Source organism: Macrosteles quadrilineatus, unplaced genomic scaffold, assembly GCF_028750875.1.
Source record: "Macrosteles quadrilineatus isolate MER2022 unplaced genomic scaffold, UCM_ALF_1.0 Scaffold_2__2_contigs__length_208266976, whole genome shotgun sequence".
NCBI classification, from domain to species: Eukaryota; Metazoa; Arthropoda; class Insecta; order Hemiptera; family Cicadellidae; genus Macrosteles; species Macrosteles quadrilineatus.
Genome location: NW_026542595.1, coordinates 24,842,168 through 24,867,435, shown reverse-complemented (window position 1 = coordinate 24,867,435; position 25,268 = coordinate 24,842,168). Strand labels below are relative to the sequence as shown.

Genomic DNA, 25,268 nt, shown 5'->3' with positions numbered 1-25,268 from the left:
AAGCCCGCGGGTACAGCTAGTATTGCTATAAAACAAATCGAAGATTACAAAGATTACTTGAAAGAATAATTTGAACATCCTACTATTTTACTGTATATTTAAATAATCCGTCATCCTCTTATCAAAGGCTTGAACGTATCAATGATTAGCATTACACATAGTACAAATAAGTCAACCCTTGGTATGTCTTTTAATCTTATCCAAATGCTGAACTTGTGTTACAAACGCTGAATGTTTACAGCTGTTATGTTAAGCAAATTATTATATTATACCAAAAGCTAGTTTAGAATCTTAGCGTCGGCTGCTAGACTTTTCAAAAATTAAAACTTAATTTCTAAATAACTGGGACCCTAAACTAAAATTATGGCTTTGACATTCCCTAGTTCTCAAAGTTATCTATCTTTCAACACAAAAATCATCAAAATCCGTCGAGTGGTTGATTCAGAATCGTCAAATAAAAAACCCTGTTGCGTTTTAATATTATAGATAGATAGATTGTCTTACAGCTGGTCGTTCGTTTTAGATGAGTTGTCTATCCTGATATCCAAAAGTCAATGATAATGTTAAAGTGTTTTTATAATTTACTAGCTGTACCCGCGGGCTTCGCCCCGTTTAACTTCATAAGTATTCGCATGGCTCATTCACGTCCTGGTTGAAGTTCGTTCGCTACGCTCACTCACCTTTAGGTTGGAGCTCGTTCGCTGCGCTCACTTGCCTTCGGGTTAGCTCGTTCGCTACGCTAACTCGCCTCCAGGTTGAAGTTCGTTCGCTACGCTCACTCACCTTTTGGTTGGAAATTAGCTGTTGTCATAAATAAAAACAAAAAAAAAAATAATAGTGCTGCACCCTGTTGGTAATCCTTGTAACTTTTATGCTATTGAACATCATAGAACAGAACAAAACTTGTTTAATTGAAACAGCTGTTAAGATTCATTAATTCCTTTTATATATGAAAAACTAGCTGTACCTGCGGGCTTTGCCCCGTTTAACTTTATAAGTGAGCTCGTTCGCATGGCTCAATCACGTCCTGGTTGAAGTTCGTTCGCTATTCTCACTCACTTTTAGGTTGGAGCTCGTTCGCTGCGCTCACTTGCCTTCAGGTTAGCTCGTTCGCTACGCTAACTCGCCTCCAGGTTGAAGTTCGTTCGCTACGCTCACTCACCTTTTGGTTACAAATTAGCTGTTGCCATAAATGTAAAAGACATAATAGTGCTGCACCCTGTTGGTAATCCTTGTAACTTTAATGCTATTGAACATCATAGAACAGAACCAACTTGTTTAATTGAAACAGCTGTTAAGATTCATTAATTCCATTAAAATATAAGTACTCATAAGATTAACATGGGAAACTCCAGAGCCACTGGGGCGGAGCCCGAGAGTCCGATCAGAATAAAAACAACTTAGTTTTCCTATTTAATGCCTAAAGAATCAGTGTACCAAATTTCAGCCTCCTAGGTAAATGGGAAGTGGGAGAATTAGTGATGAGTGAGTGAGTGAGTGAGTCAGTGAGGGCTTTGCCTTTTATATATATAGATAAGATTAACATGGGGAACTACAGAGCCACTGGGGCGGAGCCCGAAAGGGTTTTTGAGATAAGAATATGCTTTAATGCTAATCGGGAATGTGAGCTATCATCATGCCAAATTTCAGCCCAATCCGTCCAATAGTTTATGCGTGATTGAGCAACAAACACACACACAAACACACACACAAACATACACACAAACTCACAAACTTTCAGATTTATAATATTAGTAAGATGTTTAAATTTGATCTAGACTCTATATACGATACTGTGAGACACTTAACCGAATTCTACCGGTATACAAGGAAATCGTAAACAAAACACGACATCTACAGAAAACCGGACAGAACTAACAATAAAATTGGCTTCAGCTTCAGCATGGGATGGGATGGGAAATCCACTAAGGGACTATGTTTTATCCATGCCGAAATGAAAGCGGCAATACTAACACTATACGAAATACTAATACAGATGACGTCATTTTGAACCAATCACAGTGCAGAGTGGAGCTAACAATCTAACCTCTCGCTACATTCTGGATACTTTTTTTCAGCTAATCTGCCATATTTTGAGAAACAAAAGTAAACTGCCGGCTCCGTCCGTAAAAATCGAGGTTATGTCTTAGTGATTGCAAATAATTAAAAGTGCCTAGCCATGTTTAAGTATTAGAAATAAAATTATGTATGGAAGCTTTTTTACTATAAAACTCTCTCTGACTGTACATTTCCTTCTGTTATTTCCCAGTTCCTTCGATGTTCTATGACCATCCACTGGCGAACAGCTCTCCGTGCTGTGCTGTAAGCAATGCCACACGTCGGCTCTGGACCCATGAGCGGGCTTTCAGCTCCTTTGTTTGCCCACTTGTCAGCTCCCTCATTGCCAGCAATACCTTTGTGCCCTGGAACCCAACTAAGGATGATCCTGTTGTTTTTTCCCAGGGCTTTCATGGCTTGATGACAGTCCCATACAGCCTTGGAGGTGTAAAGTCAAAACTGTCAAGTGCCATTAGTGCTGCTTTGCTGTCTGAGTTTATGTATACAGTGTGGCCTATGAGACCGCGCTTCAAACACACTCTCGCACACTCAGACAGGGCAACAACTTCTGCCTGGAATACAGTGGCCATTTTTCCCAGGCTTACGCAGAACTGCGCCTTGGGTCTGACTCCATATATTCCAGCCCCCGTGCCCGTTGGCTTTTCGAGCCATCCGTATACCAAGTGATTCCCCTTTTCATGTATTCAGGTTCACCCTTGTCCCAGGCATCCCTGTCAACAAATTTGACATTGTATGGTTTTTCTAGATCTGTGATCTTCACCATCCTGTCTGGTAGCATTTCCAAGTTGTTCATCTGCACCTTGTCTACAATTCTTGTGTGCTCACTGGAGGCATTATACTTCCAGTTGCCACTGCAAGCCATTCTGTAGGCTGCCATCCTCGCCTCTCCTTTCACAATGATGTCGAGAGGTGGCAGGTTTAGCACTACTTCCAGGGCTGCAGATGGAGTGCCTCTCATGGCTCCTGTGATGTTAAGGCATGCCACTCGCTGGATCTTTTGTAGTCTCTTTACAGCGGTAGTTTGCATTACCTTGGTCCACCAGACCACTGAGCCATACACCAACATCGGTCTTGCAGCCCTAGTGTATAGCCAGTTAGTCATTTGTGGGCTTAGACCCCAGGTCTTCCCAACTACCCGTCTCATCACCATAAGTGTGATCTGAGAGCGTTGCGTTATATGTGCCAAATGGCTGTTCCAGGTGGGCTTGTCGTCCAGCATTTTTCCTAGGTACTTTAACTCCCTCTTAACCTGGATCTGATTACCGAAGAGAGTTGGTACTCTAGCGATATCAACATTTCTCTTCCTTTTAAATGGTACCATTACAGTCTTCATTGGATTGACCCTCAGACCTTCCTGGTTACACCACCTCTCTACTATGGACAATGCCCTCTGCATAAGTTCCAGGCAAGTGTTCCTAAATTTTCCTCTTATTAGTACAACAATATCGTCAGCATATCCTTGAGCGTACATGCCCTGTGCATTGAGCTCGGACAGGAGATCGTCGACCACCAGGTTTCACAGATTTGGTGACAAGACGCCACCCTGTGGGCACCCTCTTTGGGCCTTGACCCCTCTCACCGTCCCACACAGAGAAGCTTGCGCTCTCCTACTTTCGAGCATGTTGCCTATCCACCTCACTACAGTGCTTTCCACATTTCTTGACACCAGCTTTGACACAATAGAGCGAGTACTAGTGTTGTCAAAAGCTCCTTCTATATCAAGAAATGCAGCCACCGCTATTTCCTTATTCGAGATAGCACTTTCAATCTTGCTAACCAGCACATGCAGGGCTGTTTCGCATGACTTTCCTTTTCTGAAAGGCATGTTGGTTCGGATGCAAAGGACGGCTTACCAGGACCCTATCCTTTATTCGTCTATCCACTAATTTCTCCATGGTCTTCAGGAGAAACTATGTAAGGCTGATTGGTCTGAAAGCCTTGGACACAGCATATGTGTCCCTTCCAGGCTACGGAATGAATACCACCCTTGAGGCCCTCCATGCTACTGGTAATACTGTTAATACTGTACTGTTAATACTGTTCTATGAAATGGCGACCATACAAAGTAGGTATTTTAAGCCAAGTATGAATGGAGATGAGTGTAGGATGAGTGGCGCGATCTTGTAGTCTTGTTTAACTCCACTGGCTAAGCTGGTCCTGAAAAGACGCACCAACTGGAGTATCAACTGGTCCCCACCTTCCTACAAAAACCCAGGATAGATGCCATCGGTACCAGGAGCTTTAAATGGTTGAAATGCCCTAAGAGCCCATTTAATACCGTTAAAGGTAATCACAGCCCTAGCGCAAGCCCAATCTTCCCTTGCCGTCCGCACCCTAGCCTCTCTTTCTATCTCCTCCTGGACTATGCTTTGCGGTTGCAAGGATCCTGGGAAGTGAGCGCTCAAAAGGCTCTCCAGCACTTCTTCTGGGCCGTCTGTATATGTGCCATCCGCCTTAAGCATTGTTTCTAAAGGATTAGACTGACCTCGAGTTAGTACTCTTTGAAGCTTTGCACATTCAGAAACACTCTCCATGTTCTGACAGAATTCTCTCTATGACTCTTTCTTAGCTCTTCTAATTGTCCTATTGTAAACAGTGAGCATCTTTAAGTAGTTGTTCCAATTTCCTGTACGCTTTGCTACATTATACAGTCTGCGAACCTTCCTCCTCAGAGCTTCTAACCCACTATTCCACCAACAGGCTTGCCTGGACATGTTCTTTACAGTCTCCGGGCACGCTTCTTGGTATGAGCTTAGTATGGCCGCATTTAGAGAATTCGCCATACTCTCCACCCCATGCCCTTCTGTGTCTTTTAATTGTCTTAGTCTGTCTCCTAGCACCTCTCGATACTGGTTCTAGTCTATCCTTCTCACGTTCCTATAGGTCTCTTTTGTACAGATCGAATCTATAGTGAATTCAATGTAACTGTGATCTGACGCTGAGTGATCATCAGATACCCCCCATTTTACCTTTAATTGTCACCGCATAACTACTGGCCAAGGCTATGTCCAAAACCTCTTCCCTTAGTACCACCCCTCTCATCTGTCTAAAGGTTGGTTTGGATCCCTTGTTGAGTATAACTAAATTAGATTCAGCTATAAAACTTCAGCTATAAATGCTGAAGGCACCTACAGGTGCGATAGCGGCAGATGCCCTTGGGCTGAGTAGGAAGACCCTGCGGAAGGTGGTTGGCTTTATTAGCGGCCATTGGGTATTCCGTGGACATTTACACAAGATGGGAATTCAAGTTGAAAGCCTCTTATGTAGGAAATGTGGAGAAAGAATGAGGACCTGAGAATGAGGGTGCAAAATAAGCTGTTCTAGCTTCGCTGCAATCCCATGGTACTTACAGCCTGGCCCTCTATTAAAAAAAGTCTATTTGAAACACCCCAACATGAATACAACCCTGGATAGTCTAGTTTTGGCACAGTAAATACAATTTATTATAGGTACAGAAAAACAATAGAATAAATTATTGGGTGACATGACAACAAATACACATAACCTCTAATCACAGTTTATAAACAAGACAATCAATATGGCGTAAACTCGAATAGATCACTTTTTGCCGAGAGACGAAGAAGAAAATGCACTCAACCAAGGCACGGCCGCTCTAACTACAGGCCTCGCGGCCATGGTGGCCGACATAGGAAAAAACATAGGTGTGCTAGATCACATGATTGTAACCGTCAAATTAGTATGTATTTGTTTTGATTTGATTGTTATTGTTTTTATAATAATAATACTAATTTGACAGTTACAATCATGTGATCTTTTGTTTGCAATCCGAGTGACGTCAGAATATGTGGGAATAGCACACCTATGTTTTTTCCTTACACCATGGGCCTCGGCCTAGTAGAATTGGCAAAGTCGCAAGTGGTGTTGTTTAGTGACAGACGTCCCATAAGATAAAATGGCAGACAGGTGACATCAGCTCATTAATTTGCACTTTATTGATATAAATTTAAATTTAATTAACATAAATTTATTAAAATATTGAAAATAAAACATACAGAATTGAAAACCGAAACAATATGAATTAAAAATCTGTATCCGTACATTTTAAGCGGAGTCAATATTGTCATAGTCCAGTAACTATCGAACTCTATTATTAATAGAGATCGATGCCAGTAACGAATCTTTCGAAAATACACAAATACCATTACCATTAGCTGCTTCCAAACAGAACAGCTGTTACAACACCACTTGCGACGTTGCCACTTCGAAGGCCGCGGCCTGGAGTTAAAGGCTGCCGTGACCAAAGCCCCACTGGGAAAACTTTTTTGTTTTTCTAGTAGGGCATTGACTCAACCGTTCACTCAGCAGCTCAACAGGTGGAGTAGTTTTAGTTGGATAAGTCAACTGTCAATCGCTTGAAAAATACGAAACTATTGGAAAGGATCGAGTCAACAGTCTACTACATATTTAAAAAAATAGGGCCCCAGAAGAACGCGGCCTGGTAGAATTGACAACGTCGCAAGTAGTGCTATTTAAGAGTCCTTGGAACCTATACATTTTAACTCATAAAACAATAAAAATACTACAATGCGAATTTCTAATCCCACAGTTAGTATACTAGATACCTATTTAAATTACTTACAATCACTTTGGTTTTTGAAAAAAAAAAAAAAATTTAAGATGGTAAATCACTCTTTAGCGGCTGATTAACGAAACTAACATCATTGCTCTAATGGTGGGCAAATCCAAGATGGCCGTTGGTTTCCATCGACTCCCTTGGAAAACAATTCAAAACTATAGAGGCAATTTCTAATCCAATAGTTTATTAGATATTTAAATTATAATCACTTAAGTGTTTAAAAAAATATTGTTGGGCGATAATTAACTCTTAAGCAACTGTTTAAAATTATCCAAGATGGCTGCTAGCCTCCAAGAACTCTAAAGCCAGACGTTCCATGAAAGCTGGACTACACGAGCGTATGAAAACGCCGATAGTACGATCAAAAATGTCTAGGACTACACGAAGCCGACAATTAATTAGCAGCGGGCAGCGGATTGAACGCAAGAGCATTGACTACACGAGCGTATCTTAGAACGCTGCCGACTGTCCTCGGCCCTCGCCCAATGTGACTGACATTTGGACCGTTCCAATAATGTGCACGATACAGGTCGGATGTGTAGCTGGTGTATTGCCTTATTCTGGTACTTTCCTGTAAATTAATTTGTATTTAACAAAAGTTTTTAAGTTCTATTACGTCTGTGGTAACCTAGATGCGAAATACGCAGCAGAAGTGAGGAATATCCTCACCAACCCTCCAGCAGAAGAAAAGTACATTAATTTAAAAAAAATAACTTATAAAACGGTTTACCTTGACCCAGGAACGGAAGACGAAACAACTTTTGGAACGAGAAGAGTTAGTTGATCGGATACCATCACAGTTCCTGAGGCACATGCGTACTCTACTCTAGCTGGAACCATGGTACCTGATCCACTACTGAGGTTTCAGTGGCTTAGCCGTCTTCCTTCAGCATCACAAGCCATCTTGGTAACACAAAAGGCTGCAGACCTCGATCGGGATCGATACACTTGCGGAGCTCGCGGACGTTGTCCATGAAGTCAGTCACGGCCACCTTTAACTACAGGCCATGGCCTGGTAGAATTGGCAACATCGCAAGTGGTGTTGTTTAGTGACAGACGTCCCATAAGATAACATGGCAGACAGGTGACATCAGCTCATTAATTCGCACATTATTGGTTTCAATTTAAATTTATGAACATAAATTTATTAAAATATTGAAAATAAAACATACGTAATTGAAAAGCGAAACAATATGAATTAAAAATCTAGATCTGTACATTTTAAGCGGAGTCAATAGTCATAGTCCAGTAACCAATCTTTCGTAAATACACAAATACCATTAGCTGCTTCCAAACAAAACAGCTGTTACAAGTTACAACACCACTTGCGACGTTGCCACGTCGAAGACCGCGGCCTGGAGTTAAAGGCGGCCGTGAGTCAGTCCTCACCATCGGAGGCGTTCTTATCAGCTCAAGCTCAAAATCAATCTAAAGACTGTTTTCGTTGGCAACACTGACAGAAAAGAGTAAAAAACAATCCCAGACAGAAGAACAAACAAAATGAATTGCCAATACCATAACATAACCTCACTTATCGACTTATCAGAGAATTATTTATCATTCAATTAGGAAATAAAGAAAGACGTAAATTAATAATCGTCACTCACTGATGACTGACAGTTCATTATTGTGAAATTGTGGTTAGCCATCCTTTATCTTTGTTGGGATTAAAAATGATAGAACAGAAATCAGTTGTCACAAACCGGCCAAGAGATTGTTTGGCTTGTAGGCTTATCAGCGGATTTGGCCTGACAGGTGCTGGTGCTTATGTTGCTAAACAAACATTTAACATGAAAAAAGGTTATGGTCGGTCTCTCATACTCTCTGTTGCTATTGGTAAGTTCCTCAACGGACATCTGCATTTTCCTTTATTTTATTTTCTCTGCCTTTTTAGGTTGGCCTATTGAGTGGATTTCCCCTACCCACCTTAGGGAATAAGCTACTTATTTTACACTTAAGTCTCAAGGTAGGACCTGGATCCGGGCCACAATAACTTATGGAACAGAATTCAGTTGTTATAAACCGGCAAAGAGATTGTTTGGCTTGTAGGCTTATCAGCGGCTTTGACCTGACAACAGCAACTTACATACAGTAGACTCCCTCTAATCCGGACACCTTTTAACCGGACTACACTCGGCGGAAATGACATCTCTTTAACAGGAAAGTTTTTATCAGCACATTGGTTTAACCCTCCAAGTGTCTCTAGTTTTGGTCTTAATGTTCGCCCATTTATTGCAAAATCACAGGGTTTTATTAAACTGTATCTTAGAAACTTAAAAACGATGTAAAGTATACTGTTTTATATATCATTTTGTTTGGAAAATTATGGGCTTCAATGTAGGTAACATATAAAACATTACAAAAAAAAATGTTCAACAATTTTTGTGGGGTTAACATTTTTCAAAAATTATAAAATAAACAAAAAAAATTTATGTTTGCGCTCAATAAATTGTTACAATTTATAGGTCTAAAAATATTTTAAAATAGCCAATTTGTTCAGAATTTTATGAGGATTCCAAAAATATAATAATATAAGGAAGTAGATTTGCAAATAAATAAGTTATGGGCAAAAAACAGATTTCGGTACATAGCGTTTAGCTAAGAATGCATAGCCTAACCATAGCTAGGAATCTGGCTGATAATTTACATCAATATCACTACCTACTTCTTCAGGATCATCAACCAGCCCTTCAAAATCACTTAAATCTTCTTATAATGCACCACGTATATCACTACTTTTGATTTATAACACTATAACAATGACAAACGTAATAAAACACATCAGTCATCGGTGCGAGGTTAACCAAGCTGTTTACAAATACGCACGTCAGCTGTCTGCTACAATTATGATCGGCTCGAGAAAAAAAAAAGCGCTTAGAGACAGACCTCGGGAGAAAGCTTAGAATATGCCAAATAAAACGATACCTAACTCGATCCAGTTCAATCCGATTTTGTCAGTCATAGAGCCTTCGCCGTAAACAGTGTTTGTGAGTCGAAAAATCGACACAAAACACTACACAAAGTGTGTTATGTGTCGATTTTACGACACATAAAACTCGGAGGGTTAACCGGACTAGATCGTCAGGAAGTGTGTGGTACTAAAATAACTGTTCTCGTGGGAAAGATTTGAGACCAGTGATCACGTGTCTAAATACAATGCTCTCCTAAATTTAAGTAACTTAGAATATCACAGTAAACGTTCTGTTTTAACGAGTTTTTAGGGACATAAGTTTAACCGGAAAAATTGTTATCCGGACTGGCCTCGGTTCCGAGGACACATGACTTGCACCATACATAAATGCTTCAGTAGTGATTCATTCTTTGATTTCTCTAAGCACGTCGGGATTAGGTCAGGTAAGAAAGAGTACAGTCTAAGTAAACATTTTGTACCATGGCCTCACTGGCGCACCAGCCAAGGGGAGCAGTTTACCTCCCCCCAGTCTCTCAATGTTGTTTGAGGAGCATTTACTGATTCCAATCAACATTTTCAGGTACTATAGGCCTTGGTGGGGCCAGACTTCTTGATCTTCCTCCATTTGATTCTCTACATTAACCACATGTAAGGTATAACATAAATATATGCTATGCATTATACATTGATGTAAACTTTTGCAAATAAATAATAAAAAAATTTAATGATAGCCTTTTTATTTTTACTTCATTCTGACTTTTAATTATTGATTTAAATAGAGCTATTAAAGTTGATAAAAATAAGGTAGGCCTACTGTAGGCCTATATAGAAGTGTAACTTAGGTATAGACCTGATAAAACAGATCAACTTTTTAGTTGCACTAGCTTCTGTACCCGTGCTTCGCAACAGGAAGATGTAGGCTATAGGGTGAGAATGTAAAAAATACTAAGGACTAATTTTGATTGAATTATTATTTATTTACAAATAAATATGAAGAAAAAAAATCTGTACTGAACTGTTCTAGAAACCAACTTTTCCAAGTTTGGTGTCTGTCTTGGGGTTAGCAGTGAGATTCTGTACAGCAACAATGCATTCATTGATCTCAGTCTGTAGTGAACGTAGATCATGGATGTAGAGTAGCCGCAGTACCTTGGCAGCCTGGTTCATCACATAATCACCGGTATCAAACCCTAGATCTGCTTCCAGGATAGGATATGGCTTTCCCTGCAAGAACAAAAGTAAAAAGAATGTTATTTGAGGTATTATTATCAATTATTTAATATGGGGACGCCACTATGCATATTTTAACCCAAATATGAGTGAAGGATGAGTGGTGCGATCTTGTAGTCTTGTTAGTGACTAAAATTTAAAAACATCCCATAATAAATAAATAGTATATTTCATAACTAGGGCCTAAAGTAACGCTTTTCGACCCGAGGTCAGAAAATGAGCGAGGGTTGAAAAGACCCTTTTTGCCCGTGTGATGTACCATATTTTTCGTAGGCCTAGTGTTGCACCATCATTTAAACAAACTATGTTACAAAGCTAAATAGTTTTCATTTAAAGTAACCTCCCAAAACTACTTCTAACTGGTTTTCAAATTAATTTGCTAATGGAAACAAGCAGTTGTTTGGTAACCGATTCAATCGTTTCATCTATTAAGATTGTGTTAGTGTAGGCTACATTATACTATCAATATGTCAAACTATTTACAATAAGGCAACAATAACCAACAATCAATACATACTTATGATACATGCGATTGTTTACAATCTAAATTTACAACTGAGTTCACAACAGCTGATTTTTACTCCCTAAGGCAGCGGTTCCCAATTGGTGGTACGCGTACCACTGGTGTAATATATGTTTACGCTTATCCTGTTACTCACGAGACGGTAAATGCCCAGCTGCAGCAAACCTGCTGTTCAGTATTTAAAAGGCCAGCTGATAACATGTGTGTGAGAGAGAGAGAGCATATTAAAATAATCCCCACATGTCAACAACAATACAATAATAAAAATTTGAAAATGTAAACATTCTGGTTCAAAAAGTGCAATTTTTCTCGTAATATCGTTTCTTTGTGTAACATCATTAATTTCTCTCTCCTTTAATTTGACTTGTTTCATTTACCTTTTCCTTTTGTGTGCATTAAATAAACCCTTTTTAATTTGACTCTAAATTCTGTGTACTGTGAGAACATTTGGACATCATGATATGTTTCATATCTTCTCGACTAGAGACAACATTCGACCAGATCTTCTTTCAAGACCTTAATAACGTCAAAGTGGTAACATAATTATAGTTCAGTGTTAAAAATTCAACCAAAAGTCCATAATTATTTTCTGTTGTAAAAATTAAATTAATAACCCATATACAGTCCACTTTATTATTTCTACAATAATCTTTTGATTACGCTACACCTGCCGACTAAGCAAATTTCTATTTGCCTGGATTGATTTTCAATTAATCTATTAAATTAACATTTATGTTTAACGAGTACCTAGGTTAGCTGTTACAGAGAAACTAATACAGTGTGTTTTTATTAAAATATTAATAGCTTAGTATGAAATAAATAAGTCCGCCAAGTTTGATCGAAATATATCCATAAAAAAGCAAACTACAACATTTTACAATATTCTCCATAATAATGGAGAATATAACCATGGAGATAATATAACATTTCAAACCAGTTATTCAGTCTGATGTTTTGATGATGGCTATTCGCAGAATCCAAAGCAATGCTGTCGGTTCTGAAAAATCATTACTTTGAGCAAATCCTTCTTACGGGGTTGGCATATAAGTTTAAAATTATTATTGCAGTTATACTCAAGCATTGTGTTTGCAACGGGGGAGGACAAAGTTTGATACAATTTTCTTCTTTGATTTGACGGTATACTATGGTATTACTCATCTACCATAGCCATAATGCTCTACCACTTCACCTGAACAATAAAGGAAAATAAATTATTACAAATTCACAAAAAGTCACAAATTATTCATGACATAAAAAAAAAAAAACATAACTGTAAACATTTCTCATTGCGTATCACAGTTTTTTGTTGCTGTTTAGTTCAAACATGTTGCTCGAATTCGAGCAATTGCAAAGTATTACAGGAGTTATTTCAAAACGAATAACAGTCATATTTACAATGAGTTTAAAAGAGTCAACACAAAGATTACCGGTGTGTAACTCAGACCATGTTTATCTTCGTTATTGATAAACCTAAAGCATTCCGGCCGGTTTTCTCCTTCTCTAAATGCCTCGCTGTACAGGCAACACAGGTCATTGATAGAGGGCCAATTAAGAACGAAAAGTAGTGTTAGGGCGCATTTTTAACCTAATAGTTGAGATTGTCCAGGGTCAGGTGCTGACTGTGATGAGTTAAGCCTATTACGCGCCACTGTTCTGTAGCTACGGTCGTTATCACGATTACGCCTCCTGTCCATGTTTCGTTTTCGTCACGTCGGAGGCATATATAAGAAAAAAAAAACAACAAATAAACAAATTATAGGTACACAAAACAACGATAAATACACCAATTTTAGATACAACCATACTAACACGATCCGTCTTGGGGGTTATGTTTACACAAACTCAAATAGTAAATAAATGTTCTCAATGCATTTCATTGGATTGAAAAATAAATAACAGCAATTGACAGCAATTATACAGCTGATCAAAATGTAAACAATTATGTTCTTCATAAGGATAACATGGGAACTTTCAAAGCCACTGGGGCAGAGCCCAAGAGACTTATTTTCAAAAATGTAAGGCCAGTTTGCAAATCTACGTGACACGCTCTTTCCAATGAGACGTCAATGGATAAAATCGGTTAAGAAATGGCGGAGGAGTTCAACCGACAAATTTTCATGTAGCGTATTAATTATATAGATTTAATCCAGAAAAGTATTAAAGTATTAATAACAAATTTAATCCAGTTGCTGTAAACTATCTATTAATTTAGTAAAATATTGACACTGCTCGTATTGGCAACGTGCCCTTCTTCTTTGTATCATTTTGTATTATATTACACAATTGAAAGTATGTTAAATTATTGAAAACATGTATGACAATTTGACAATCTATATATATAATACGTGAAGCCGTTTTTTGTTAACACAACTCCTCCCTTATTTGTGGACCAATTTCAACGTTTAAGGTGTCAAAAGGTTCGTCTCAATATGTAGTTTTGCAATAAGGTTTTAGAATTTTAAAATTCCTACTCTTAAGGGCGTGAGGCCCTCTCAAAGGTCGGGTTTTCCCCATGAGAAATACATAGAACAAATTTAAATCAAAAAACAGCTGTTTATAAAAAGAAACTTATTAGCTTTTTGGAAACAAATATTTATATTTGTAATATTCATTAGTAGTCCAGGACCTGACTAGGGTTCTGTGTGCATGTCGTGTATAGAGAATTTTGCTTTTGCATTTCAATATAGGTGTCTTAGGAAGTGTTTTCCACTCGGGTGTCAAGTTCGCACCTGGTACATTTTCGAGCTATGACGTCATAAAGATGGCGGCTCGGCAATTTTTAAATGCGTATATTTCGCAAACCGTTTAACGGATCGGTATGATTCTTTTTTTGTTTGAAAGATATTTTTACAAACTATCTTTTTTGTATTTACACATTTGTTGTAAACTTAATATTCACCGCACAATATTTAAAAACGTCGTTTTTATTGTTATTATATTTATTGTTTTGCTTATAATTTCTTAACCGCTGATAAAATCAAATACCACCAGTGGCAAAAGTTTCAGATAATTCTATACCCTTTCCAATGATACCAAACAATATGTGATTGGACCTAAAAATAAAGCAAAGAGATTGAATAAACCGTAAAAAAACACTGAAAGTGGTGTACGGTCCGGGAAAGATTTAGTCCTGGACATGACTAGGGTTCTGTGTGCATGTCGTGTATAGAGAATTTTGCTTTTGCATTTCAATATAGGTGTCTTAGGAAGTGTTTTCCACTCGGGTGTCAAGTCCGCGCCTGTTTCGTTTTCGAGCTATGACGTCATCAAAATGGCGGCTTGGGCAATTTTTAAATGCGTATATTTCGCATACCGTTTAACGGATCGGGGTGATTCTTTTTTTGTTTGAAAGATAATTTTACAGGAAATGTTTTTTGTATTTACACTTTTGTTGTCAACTTAATATTTATCTCACAATATTAAAAAACGTGGTTTTTAATGTCATTGTTTTTTAATGTTTCCTCATAACTTGTTAAACGCTTATAGAATGAAATAACTACCCATTACAAAAGTTGTAGATAATTTTATGCCCTTTCCAACGATACCAAACAATTAATGTTTGAAACTAAAATTAAAGCCAAGAGATTAAATAAACCGTTAACAAAGTCAACAAGTTTGACATTTATTAATAATGCCTTGACTATGATAAGTTCAAGTACCGGTAGTAAGATTATACCAACTCTTGGCGGACCTTATGTTTTTATTGTTAACTTTTGTATTCCTCCTCTACTTCAATTGAGAAAAACGCAAATGGATTGTTTACTTCTAGGTTATATTGCCAGTTCCTCGGACAAACTATACAAAGTTTTTTGACTGAATTCACCAACACAATCCAGACATTTCAAGTCGAAAATAAGAAGTTTCAAAAACTCATTTGCTATTGAAAGTTTTAGTGGCAATATTAGACCAAACATAAGTGAAGGAATTAGTATTTATGTAAATGAGCCAACTTAAATTACTTAACAAAGGTTATCAGTAAGGCAACAGTTTTCTTCAATTCTCAATGCTGGAAAAACTTTGTAGCATCATGTTAACTCGAATTGAAGCAGATCGTTTAGGATTAATTAGAAGTTAGTTATCAGTTAAAACTGAGAGCAGAATTAATGTAGGCGAACCTTGACGATACGAATACAGATATTTAAAATAAAATTAGTTTCAAACAAGTGTTTAAACAACTCTAAGTTGTAACTAGAATTACTCGAATTTAAGCATAACGTTTTCCTCGGCATTATATTTATACTATGCGGCTCATTGAGCCGCACGGGTTCTCTAGTAATCTCATTAACCTATGATGATATGTCTTGGAGTACATGATAAAATATAGGCAACAGCGGTCACAAAGGCAGGCACCAACCCGTGCAACAGATATGGATATAAGATAATTCAATAAGAAATAATTTTAAGAGTTACTGAGATATTTAGATTTTCAACTTATTTTGTCTGCAATACTTGACACGATAAAATCAGTAAATAACATTGCAAAAATACTTCTTTTTGACTAATTCATGACACGACATGACAGACGTGATTGATAAAGATCTCTTTATGGGAATAAAAAAACTCGTAGATAAAATGGTCTCCAAATCATCCACAAAATCCTTTCTGGGTACCTTGAAAAAGCGAACAAAAAAAACATAATATGGTAAATTTATTGGTTCACTAACCTCAAAGTTTGTAGTTGGTTTTGCCATAACCTAAGCACCACAAGAGGGTATGTTTTATATATTTTAAAAATAAATGTTTGTAAATAGCATAAATTGTAACGGTTGTAAATTTTGACCGGCTCTAAGTTGATATTTACAAGCGTTAACAAGCAAAAGGTGTTAGCAGCGCGGACAATAAGCGGGTTCGGGGACAAAGGTCAATCCCGATAACAGCCACTAACCTACGACGCCGGCCACTGGAGACCGCTGAACACGGAAGTAGTTCCTGAAATCACCGTTGGAGCTCGCTACTTCTGAGGCGAATAAAACCGGAACCGCTAGCCGTTCCAGTCAGTCAGTTCAGTTCAGTTGAAAGCAGTTGAAGACCAACCAACAGTCAATATGACCTGGTAGAATTAGCCAATTGAAATTCCAGTTCATTTTCTCTGGTGTTGGCGTATTTTAAATTTTCCAGTCAAGTAAGTGTTGTCAGACTGTTTGTGAAGGAAGACTTGCAGATTTCAGCTATTGAGATATTTTATTTAGTGAGACTGGCATTAACGTTTGATATTAAGAGTTGACAGTGAAAATCAGTAATTGAGACGATCAAAGTCAAATAGCGAAGAAGCCCAACTGAAATCCCAGTTTAGTATCTCTGGTGTTGGCCCGTCTTTACTCTCAAGTCGAGTAGTGCTGTAAGTGTAATTTAGACTATTTGTGAAGTAAAGCCCTTGCAGTTATATTTCAGATATTTTGGTTTATTAATTATTTTACTTTAGAAAGACCGGCGTGTTAGCCTGGCAAGTAGGATTTTATTTATTTTATTAAATTGTTGTAGGTTAGAAAGACCGGCGTGTTAGCCTGGCCAGTAGGGAATTATTTTAGTTTATTTTATTATTTTACTTTAGAAAGACCGGCGAGTTAGCCTTGCAAGTAGGATTTTATTTTATTAAATTGTTGTAGGTTAGAAAGACCGGCGTGTTAGCCTGGCCAGTAGGGAATTAATTTAGTTTATTTTATTATTTTTACTTTAGAAAGACCGGCGAGTTAGCCTGGCAAGTAGGATTTTATTTTATTTTATTAAATTGTTGTAGGTTAGAAAGACCGGCGAGTTAGCCCGGCCAGTATGTAATTAGTTTAGTTTATTTAATCATTTTTTACTTTAGAAAGACCGGCGAGTTAGCCTGGCAAGTAGGGTGACATTTTAGCATACTGCATCGGTTAATTTGATTCAGACCGGCGAATTAGCCTGGCACGAGACACGCGAGAACACCCAGCGTTGGCAATTGTTTTAAAGGTGAAAAGCGATGATGAGTGTGATGACACTGTTGACCCCCTGTGGTGAGGTGTCACTCTGAGCTTTAACAGACAACAAAGACGTTTGATTCAAAATTGAGTAGTGGAAGGACCTTGGAGGATTCCGAGCATTTTATTTGTAAGGCAATACGGTAGAGGAGCGTAGTACGGGAGAGGCCTCAGATAGGAAGGCCGCGACCCCGGCGCGCCGTAGCACCTTACAAAATGTTAACATTTATGACGATGTTGTGTAACCTCAAATTATGTAGTCTAATACTATTGGATGGTTTTATCCACCGTACATGATAATAGTATACTTTGAACCTAGGGCTGAAAATGAGGGTTTGCCGGCAGGAGATCATTTTGTAAGTTTGAGACGAAGTCAAGAACTTTAAGCGATCGAGAGGTGCAAACCATACTATACCTATTAAAAGCTGAAAATTCAGAGTGCCTTACAGTAAGGAATTGTCCTGTAAACCAGATTCCAAAGAATGTAAATAGTATAAGTTGTAGTGGATCGGCGCAGTCATCTTTCTCAGCTTTAAACTCAATTCTACAAACCACCACACCAATCAAATAAAATCACAACATAATTTTATAAAACTTTTTCACCAGAACATTCAACACCTCCCCTCTAGGTTAAATTCACCATATAGTTGTTTTATCTGAACATGACACAAAAGAAGAGGAAATAAAAAGGGTTAATTTAAATTCTTATTCAATAAAATCTAGTTTTTTTAGAAAAGTAAAGTCTAAAGGAGGGGTTATTATTTTGACAGAGAAGAGTTTTGAGCTGAGAAGGTTCTTGGTGCCGGATACAATATGTAATGTTCTACTTGAGGAGTTACAATTTGAATTTTGTGCCTGTAAATTTATTATTAATAAGCAAAAATATCTCATTATTGGTATTTACAGGTCACCTAGATCAGATGTAAATATTTTTCTGGACAGGTTAGATATTTTAATTGATTATTTTAATAAAAAATATGATAAAATTATTGTAGCAGGTGACCTGAATATTGATGTTTTAGTATCGGATAGCAGACATAGATTGTTACAACAGATGTTAGAAAAAAATATGAGGAACCTTGTCGATTTCCCAACAAGAGTTACAGATAATTCGGAGACAGCAATAGATAACTTTTTGATAAAAAATATTAAATTATCTAACTTAAAGGTAGAAGGTCTTGTTACTTTCTTATCTGACCATGATGGACAGCTATTAAAAGTAAAATGCCAAAAATCTATTAAAAACTGTAAATTTTACAATTAAAAAGAGTTGCGTAAATTTTCATCAGAAAACATTAATCTTTTTACACAATTGCTTTCCGATGAATCTTGGTTCGATGTCATAATTCCAGCGTAGAAACAAAGTATGATGTCTTTTTAATTTTTTTTTTCTTTACATCAGGAAAAGATGACTTATAAAAGAGAATTGAATAAGGCTAAACACAGATATTAAAAAAAAAAACAAATTGGAAATTCCCAAAACATTCAGAAAACCGTCTGGAATATAATCAACTCTGAAGTTGGGGAAAATGACAAGAAACCATTAAAAAAAATAAAAAAAAATAATTTTTAAACAAAATTCAGAAACAGTTTTAGACATTAGTAAAATTGCAAATATGTTTAATGGTTATTTTAGCAACATGGCTACAGATTTAAATTTAAATCGCAGCAACCAGAATGTGCCGGCTGATGTGAAAGCTGATTATATCGATGACTTGTTTAAAGCCAACATTGGAGCTGAAACCTATCACTGAAAGGGATGTGGAAAAAATCATTCAATCCTTAAAAAATAAACACTCCAGTGGGCATGATGAAATTCCTGTAACAATAATAAAGGCTGCAAAAACCTACATCAGCAAAATTGTATTTCATCTGATCAATTCTTCATTTGTATCAGGCATTTTTCCTAGCAAATAAAAACAGACAAAAATAATTCCTTTATACAAAAAAAAATACCCTGAAAATATCATAATAAACTATCCAATATACTTAGTATCTGTTCTTCCTTCAATTTCTAAAGTGTATGAAAAAGCCATCTACTTACAATCATCAGAGTTTTATGGAAAAATTTAATATATTTTGGATGATAATCAGCATATCCATGCTGATTACCATCCAAAATATTAAATTTTTGACACACTCACAAACACCACTAAATCCTCCGGAATGGAAGATCAGTTGTGAGCGCAGCTGTTTCTTTTATCAAATCAGTCATTGATTCAGTAGACAAAGGACATTATACAATTGGCATATTTATGGATCTTTCTAAAGCATTTGATAGTGTAAAACATAGTAAATTACTAGAAAAACTTAAAATAATTGGAATATCTAAAAGAGCTCTTAACTGGTTTTCTTCCTATTTGACAAATAGATCTCAATTTGTGGAAATTACCCATTTGACAAATCATAATCGAATTATCAAATCATCATCAACTTATCAACCAATTAAATTTGGGGTCCCACAAGGTTCAATTTTGGGACCTTTGCTTTTTTTGTGTTACCTTAAGGACATGGAAGATAATTTAACCTACAAGAAAAATTTTATATTATGTCTTTACGCTGATGATTCTAATTTGATTGTATCATCTAACTCTCCAGAAGAAACTGAAATTTTTACATATGTAGAATCAGAGAATATTGGAAACTATTTCTACAATCATAACTTATTATTAAATTCACAAAAAACAAAATTTATAAATTTCAGAACAGCTCAGAACAAAATTACAAAAGAGCCAACAATAACTTACAACTCAAATAACATTCAAAAGGAAAAACTGATCAACTTTCTGGGATTAACAATAGACGAAAATTTGAATTGGGATAAACACACACAGAAAGTTTTGACCAAAACTAATTCCGGAATTTATGCATTGTCAAATATGTCCTTTTATAGTAATTTGAAAACCCTAAAAAGTATATATTTTGCTCACATCCACTCTCATCTTTCATTCGGTTTAGCATTATATGGGTCAACAACAAAATTTAATATGGATAGCATTCTGAATCGGCAAAAAGAGGCTATCAGAATTATGCTTAAGCTTAAACGAGATGATTCGGCAAAAGAACATTTTTTTAAAGAAATTACAAATGTTTACAGTTTATGGGCAATATATTTATGAAACAATTGTTATTGCAAAAACAATAATCTGAGCAAGTAATAAATTCAGTACATTCTTATAATTTCAGGAGGAGATACTGAAATGTAAATACTGAAATTACATCTAAAATACTGAATAAATTTTTGGGATTAACAATTGACCAAAATTTAAACTGGAAAAAATACACAACAATACTCGGCAATAAACTGAATTCTGCTTGTTTCCAAATGCTTGTGTTAAGGGATAGAACTGATTTGGAAACTAGATTAATGGTTTATTTTGCCTATTTTTATTCCATTATGAAATATGGAATTGAGCTATGGGGTTCATCGGCTGATTGGAAAAAAATATTCAAGTTTCAAAAAAGAATTGTTCCCATTATGACATTTTCGCGGCCACGAGTCTCATGCAAGCCAATCTTTAAACAGTTAGGATTATTGAGCCTTCCCTCTCTCTATATATATTCATGCTTACTTATTGAATTGCTTATTCAGAAGAATTTTGATCTTCTTTGTGGACAGCAGCATTTACATGCATACAACACAAGGTGCAAAGACAATTTTCAATACCGAATACAATAACTTAACAATCTATGAAAAGGGCCCTAGTTACATGGGTATGAAGTTCTTTAATAATCTACCGACAAACATTAAAAGCCAAATCTGTTTAAAGAGTTTTAAGAATACTCTAAAAAGTTATCTTTTAAACCAAGTATTTTACTCTGTAAGTGACTTTTTACAAAATTAAGCAGCATTGTTATATGTAATTGTTGTTTTAGAGTCAGACAAAAATGTTCTGTAACTTAATTGTATTTTTAGGTTTATATTGAATTGACAATGTCACCAGTTCAATAGCTTTGCTATGTACAAATGTTTTTATGTGACAATAAAGTGAATTTGAATTTGAGAAGAGGACATACTGGACAGATTGTCCAGCCTCACAAATTAAAATTTTTTGAAAAAACCCTCATACGCTGGTAACGAGTTTCTAAAATTTGTCCCTGAATTGATAAGAAAAGAAACAAACCTATCTAAATTCAAGAAAAAATTCTAAAAGATTATTTAATAAATTTAGCATTATATTCTTTTGAGGAGTTTTCCACCTCCCATATACAGAAATAGTATTTTTATTTTAAGTATTCTGACACTATTCACTGTACCACCAATGTACATGATTTATGATGAATAAAGGTGTTTGAATATGAATATATATATATATATATATATATATATATGAATTTGAACGGATGGTGTTTTAGGCCTCTGGGGACCCCAAAACGAAAAGGTAAATCGGTCCCGGGTCCAGGTCTTACTATGAGATCTACGATAATAGCTTATTCCCTATATGGGAAATTCGCTAAAAGCTAGGTTATGATAAAGAGTATGGGCCGCTTTCTATTGAACCTAATATGACTGAAGACGAACTAAATGCCAATACCCCCGGCACAGCAAACCGGCAGACTAAGCGAATTTCCAATTGCCTGATTGGATATACACTAAAATGTATCCTTAAAAATATCACATTCATTCCTTATCTATATTTATAAAAGAGGAAGTTTGTATATATATTTGAACGTTATGGACAGATTGTAATGAAACTTTCAGGCATTATTAAGCATTATTCAAGGATGGTTTGTGTGAAGTTTGGTGCAGATCCGTCAAAAGGGCTCCGCCCCAGAGGGTTTTAAGTGGACCAATGTCAGACTTTTTGAACTACAATGTTTACAAATAAATATAATTTAAAAGCCGATGTTTACTTTCACCAACTGTTTTGTAGGTTTGAATAATCACAACATTTTGTATTAGTCATGATTTGAAATAGTGCCACAATGTTTCCACAGAGTGCAGTACAGAAAACTATTTTACTTTTGATTAAGTCCAAATATATAAACCCCAATCGCAGCACACCTGTGCACTCAACAACGTTTAATTTCTCCATGTTAAAATATGTAAACATAAAAACCTATATCAAAGTATTATGAACAATAAAAGGGATGGCAATGCCTAAATATTTTTATCTTTTGTTCTATACCCACACAATCTAATATAAATTATTAAGTGAATAATAATCGTGTGTGCTATCTCAGGAATTCAAATGCCCCTCAATTTGTCATCAACCCACCACATTACTGTTATTAAAAGAAGGAACTCCAATAATACTAATGCAAAACTTAAATCCACCGAAGCTGTGCAACGGAACCAGACGGATTATTAAAGTAATTACACCAAAATTGATTGGAGCAAAAATTATCAGTGGTGAGTTTAAAGGAGAAATAGTGTTAATCCCAAGAATACTGATGATTTAATCCAAATTACCCTATGAATTTAAGCAACTACAATTTCCTTTGCGTCTTGTTTCGCAATCACCATTATAAGGCAATCCCTGACTATCGTCGGTTTAAATTTAGAAATTGCATACTTTTCACACGGACAGCTGTATGTTGCATGCTCACGTGGTGGTAGGTACGCCTAAAAACTTATATATTTATACACCTAATGAAAAAACAAAAAAACATTGTTTATCCACTGGCAATTAAGTAATGTATTCTTTTTTTATTTTTGGTATACATTTTTATTATTCATCGTAAAGAACAAATTACCATTTAAAATAATAGTTGTTAAGCGCTGCAACGCGCGCCGGGTAACTGCTAGTTTAAATATAATTACTTTAAAGAGTAGGCTAACGAGTAGGTTTGCTGCAACAGGGAGGGTAAAATCAGTTTTTTTTTTTAGAATGTTAATAGTTTGGTAAGAAATAAATGCATTTTCCAAATTTGATCAAAATATTTTCATAAACAAGCAAACTACAACAGTTTACTTTATTTATACATATAAATTTTCAGTTTATCTATATATATAAAAGGCAAAGCCCTCACTGACTCACTCACTCACTCATCACTAATTCTCTTACTTCCCATTTACCTAGGAGGCTGAAATTTGGTACACTGATTCTTTAGGCCTTAAATAGGAAAACTAAGCCGTTTTTATTTTTATCGGACTCTCGGGCTCCGCCCCAGTGGCTCTGGAGTTTCCCATTATAACCAGGACGTGATTGAGCCATGTGAACGAGCTCACTTATGAAGTTAAACGGGGCAAAGCCCGCGGGTACAGCTAGTCTAAATATATAAAAGGCAAAGCCCTCACTGACTGACTCACTCACTCACTCACTCACTCACTCACTCATCACTAATTCTCCCACTACCCATTTACCTAGGAGGCTGAAATTTGTTACACCGATTCTTTGGGCATTAAATAGGAAAACTAAAAACTAAGTAGTTTTTATTGTGATCGGGCTTTGGGCTCCGCCCCAGTGGCTCTGGAGTTTCCCATGTTAACCTTATGATTTTTCATATTTAAAAGGAATTTCTTAACAGCTGTTTCAATTAAACAAGTTGTTGGTTCTGTTCTATGAAGCGAGTTAGAGCAGCTAACGAGCTAACCTGCAGGCAAGTGAACGGAGCGAACGAGCTCCAACTTAAAGGTGAGTGAGCGTAGCGAACAAACTTCAACCAGGACGTGATTGAGCCATGCGAGCGAGCTCACTTGTGAAGTTAAACGGGGCAAAGCCAGCGGGTACAGCTAGTCTATATATAAAAGGCAAAGCCCTCACTGACTAATTCTCTTACTTCCCATTTACCTAGGAGGCTGAAATTTGGTACACTGATTCTTTAGACATTAAATAGGAAAACTAAGTAGTTTTTATTCTGATCGGGCTTTCGGGTTAATACTCATATTTAAATGGAATTAATGAATCTTAACAGCTGTTTCAATTAAAAAAGTTGGTTCTGTTCTATGATGTTCAATACCATTAAAGTTACAAGGATAACCAACAGGGTGCAGCACTATTATTTTTTTTTTTATTTATGAAAACAGCTAATTTGCAACCAAAAGGTGAGTGAGCGTAGCGAACAAACTTCAACCTGGAGGCGAGTTAGCGTAGCGAACGAACTTCAACCAGGACGGGATTGAGCCATGCGAACGAGCTCACTTGTGAAGTTCTCCATAAGAATAATATGGGAATTTAAAATTTACAATTTTTTGGAATTTTCTCCGTAGTTATTATTTGTTTTTTTTAAAGTAGGCTAAGATATTTTAAATGTGACTTAGCCCATTACATGTATATGTTTAACGGCTATAAACAATTCTGATTACAGTACTTCCAAAATTTAGTCAAAATCCTTTCGCTGGATATTGAGATATATATTACAGACAGACAGACAGACCAATAGACATTGCTCGTATTAGAGAATAGGACAAAAGCAGAGAAGCAGCTGTTTAAAGATGCCTGTTGTTTTAACCTATCCTGACCTTGGGTACAACAGTGTCCGGATTGTCCAGAGCATCTGAGTTGAGCCTCTTGGAGACAAGTCGGCTGATGGCTCTCAATGTTACCAGATGGTCTGGGTGAGGTGTCACTTGTAAAACTGCAGCTAACCCATTCACTCCATTCTTGAACTCAATACTTTCAACTGCAACGGTAAACACAAAGTCAATTCTGTCACAATTTAATAATAGTTTTAGGCTTAGTGAATATCAAAGGGAATGAAACATAGTACTGTACATTTAGTTACAACTCACAGTCACACCAAAGAGCTCGTTTTAGCAATGTAAACTAATCTTTCATGAGAAATATTTCCCATTTATAGCTATTGAGCACTAAACAAATTAGATCATTGCTAAATTTTAAAATTTTTTTATATACTGGAATGTAATAATCAACCAGCCTAATGTAATACCAGCCTATGTAAAAAATAGTATTGTTTTTCTAACACTAGGACTAGGAAGAAACATTCGCTGAACATTTATTTAAGCGGTTCTACAAACAGTATTTTATGATATTCACTCTATACTCAGTACTGTATTTAGGTTTCGAATGAAGATGG

General features: G+C 36.4%; 1 protein-coding gene and 1 long non-coding RNA gene across 2 annotated transcripts in view; one reads left to right on the top strand and one right to left on the bottom strand.

The window, feature by feature from the left end:
- The first annotated feature begins 8,049 nt into the window (after positions 1-8,049).
- LOC128987628 (uncharacterized) lies at positions 8,050-10,312 on the top strand. Its single transcript, XR_008490259.1, has 2 exons — positions 8,050-8,512; positions 10,168-10,312. It is a non-coding gene; the product is annotated as an uncharacterized LOC128987628 (long non-coding RNA).
- A 228-nt stretch (positions 10,313-10,540) lies between these two features.
- Positions 10,541-25,268, bottom strand: part of LOC128987995 (RNA transcription, translation and transport factor protein) — a 49,297-nt gene continuing 34,569 nt past the window's right edge. The window contains exons 4-5 of the mRNA XM_054409158.1: positions 24,694-24,854; positions 10,541-10,811 (exon numbers count right to left, since the gene is read on the bottom strand). Of these exons, the coding sequence (XP_054265133.1) occupies positions 10,608-10,811; positions 24,694-24,854 (365 nt within the window). The 3' untranslated portion in view covers positions 10,541-10,607. The remainder of the gene's footprint in view (positions 10,812-24,693; positions 24,855-25,268) is intronic.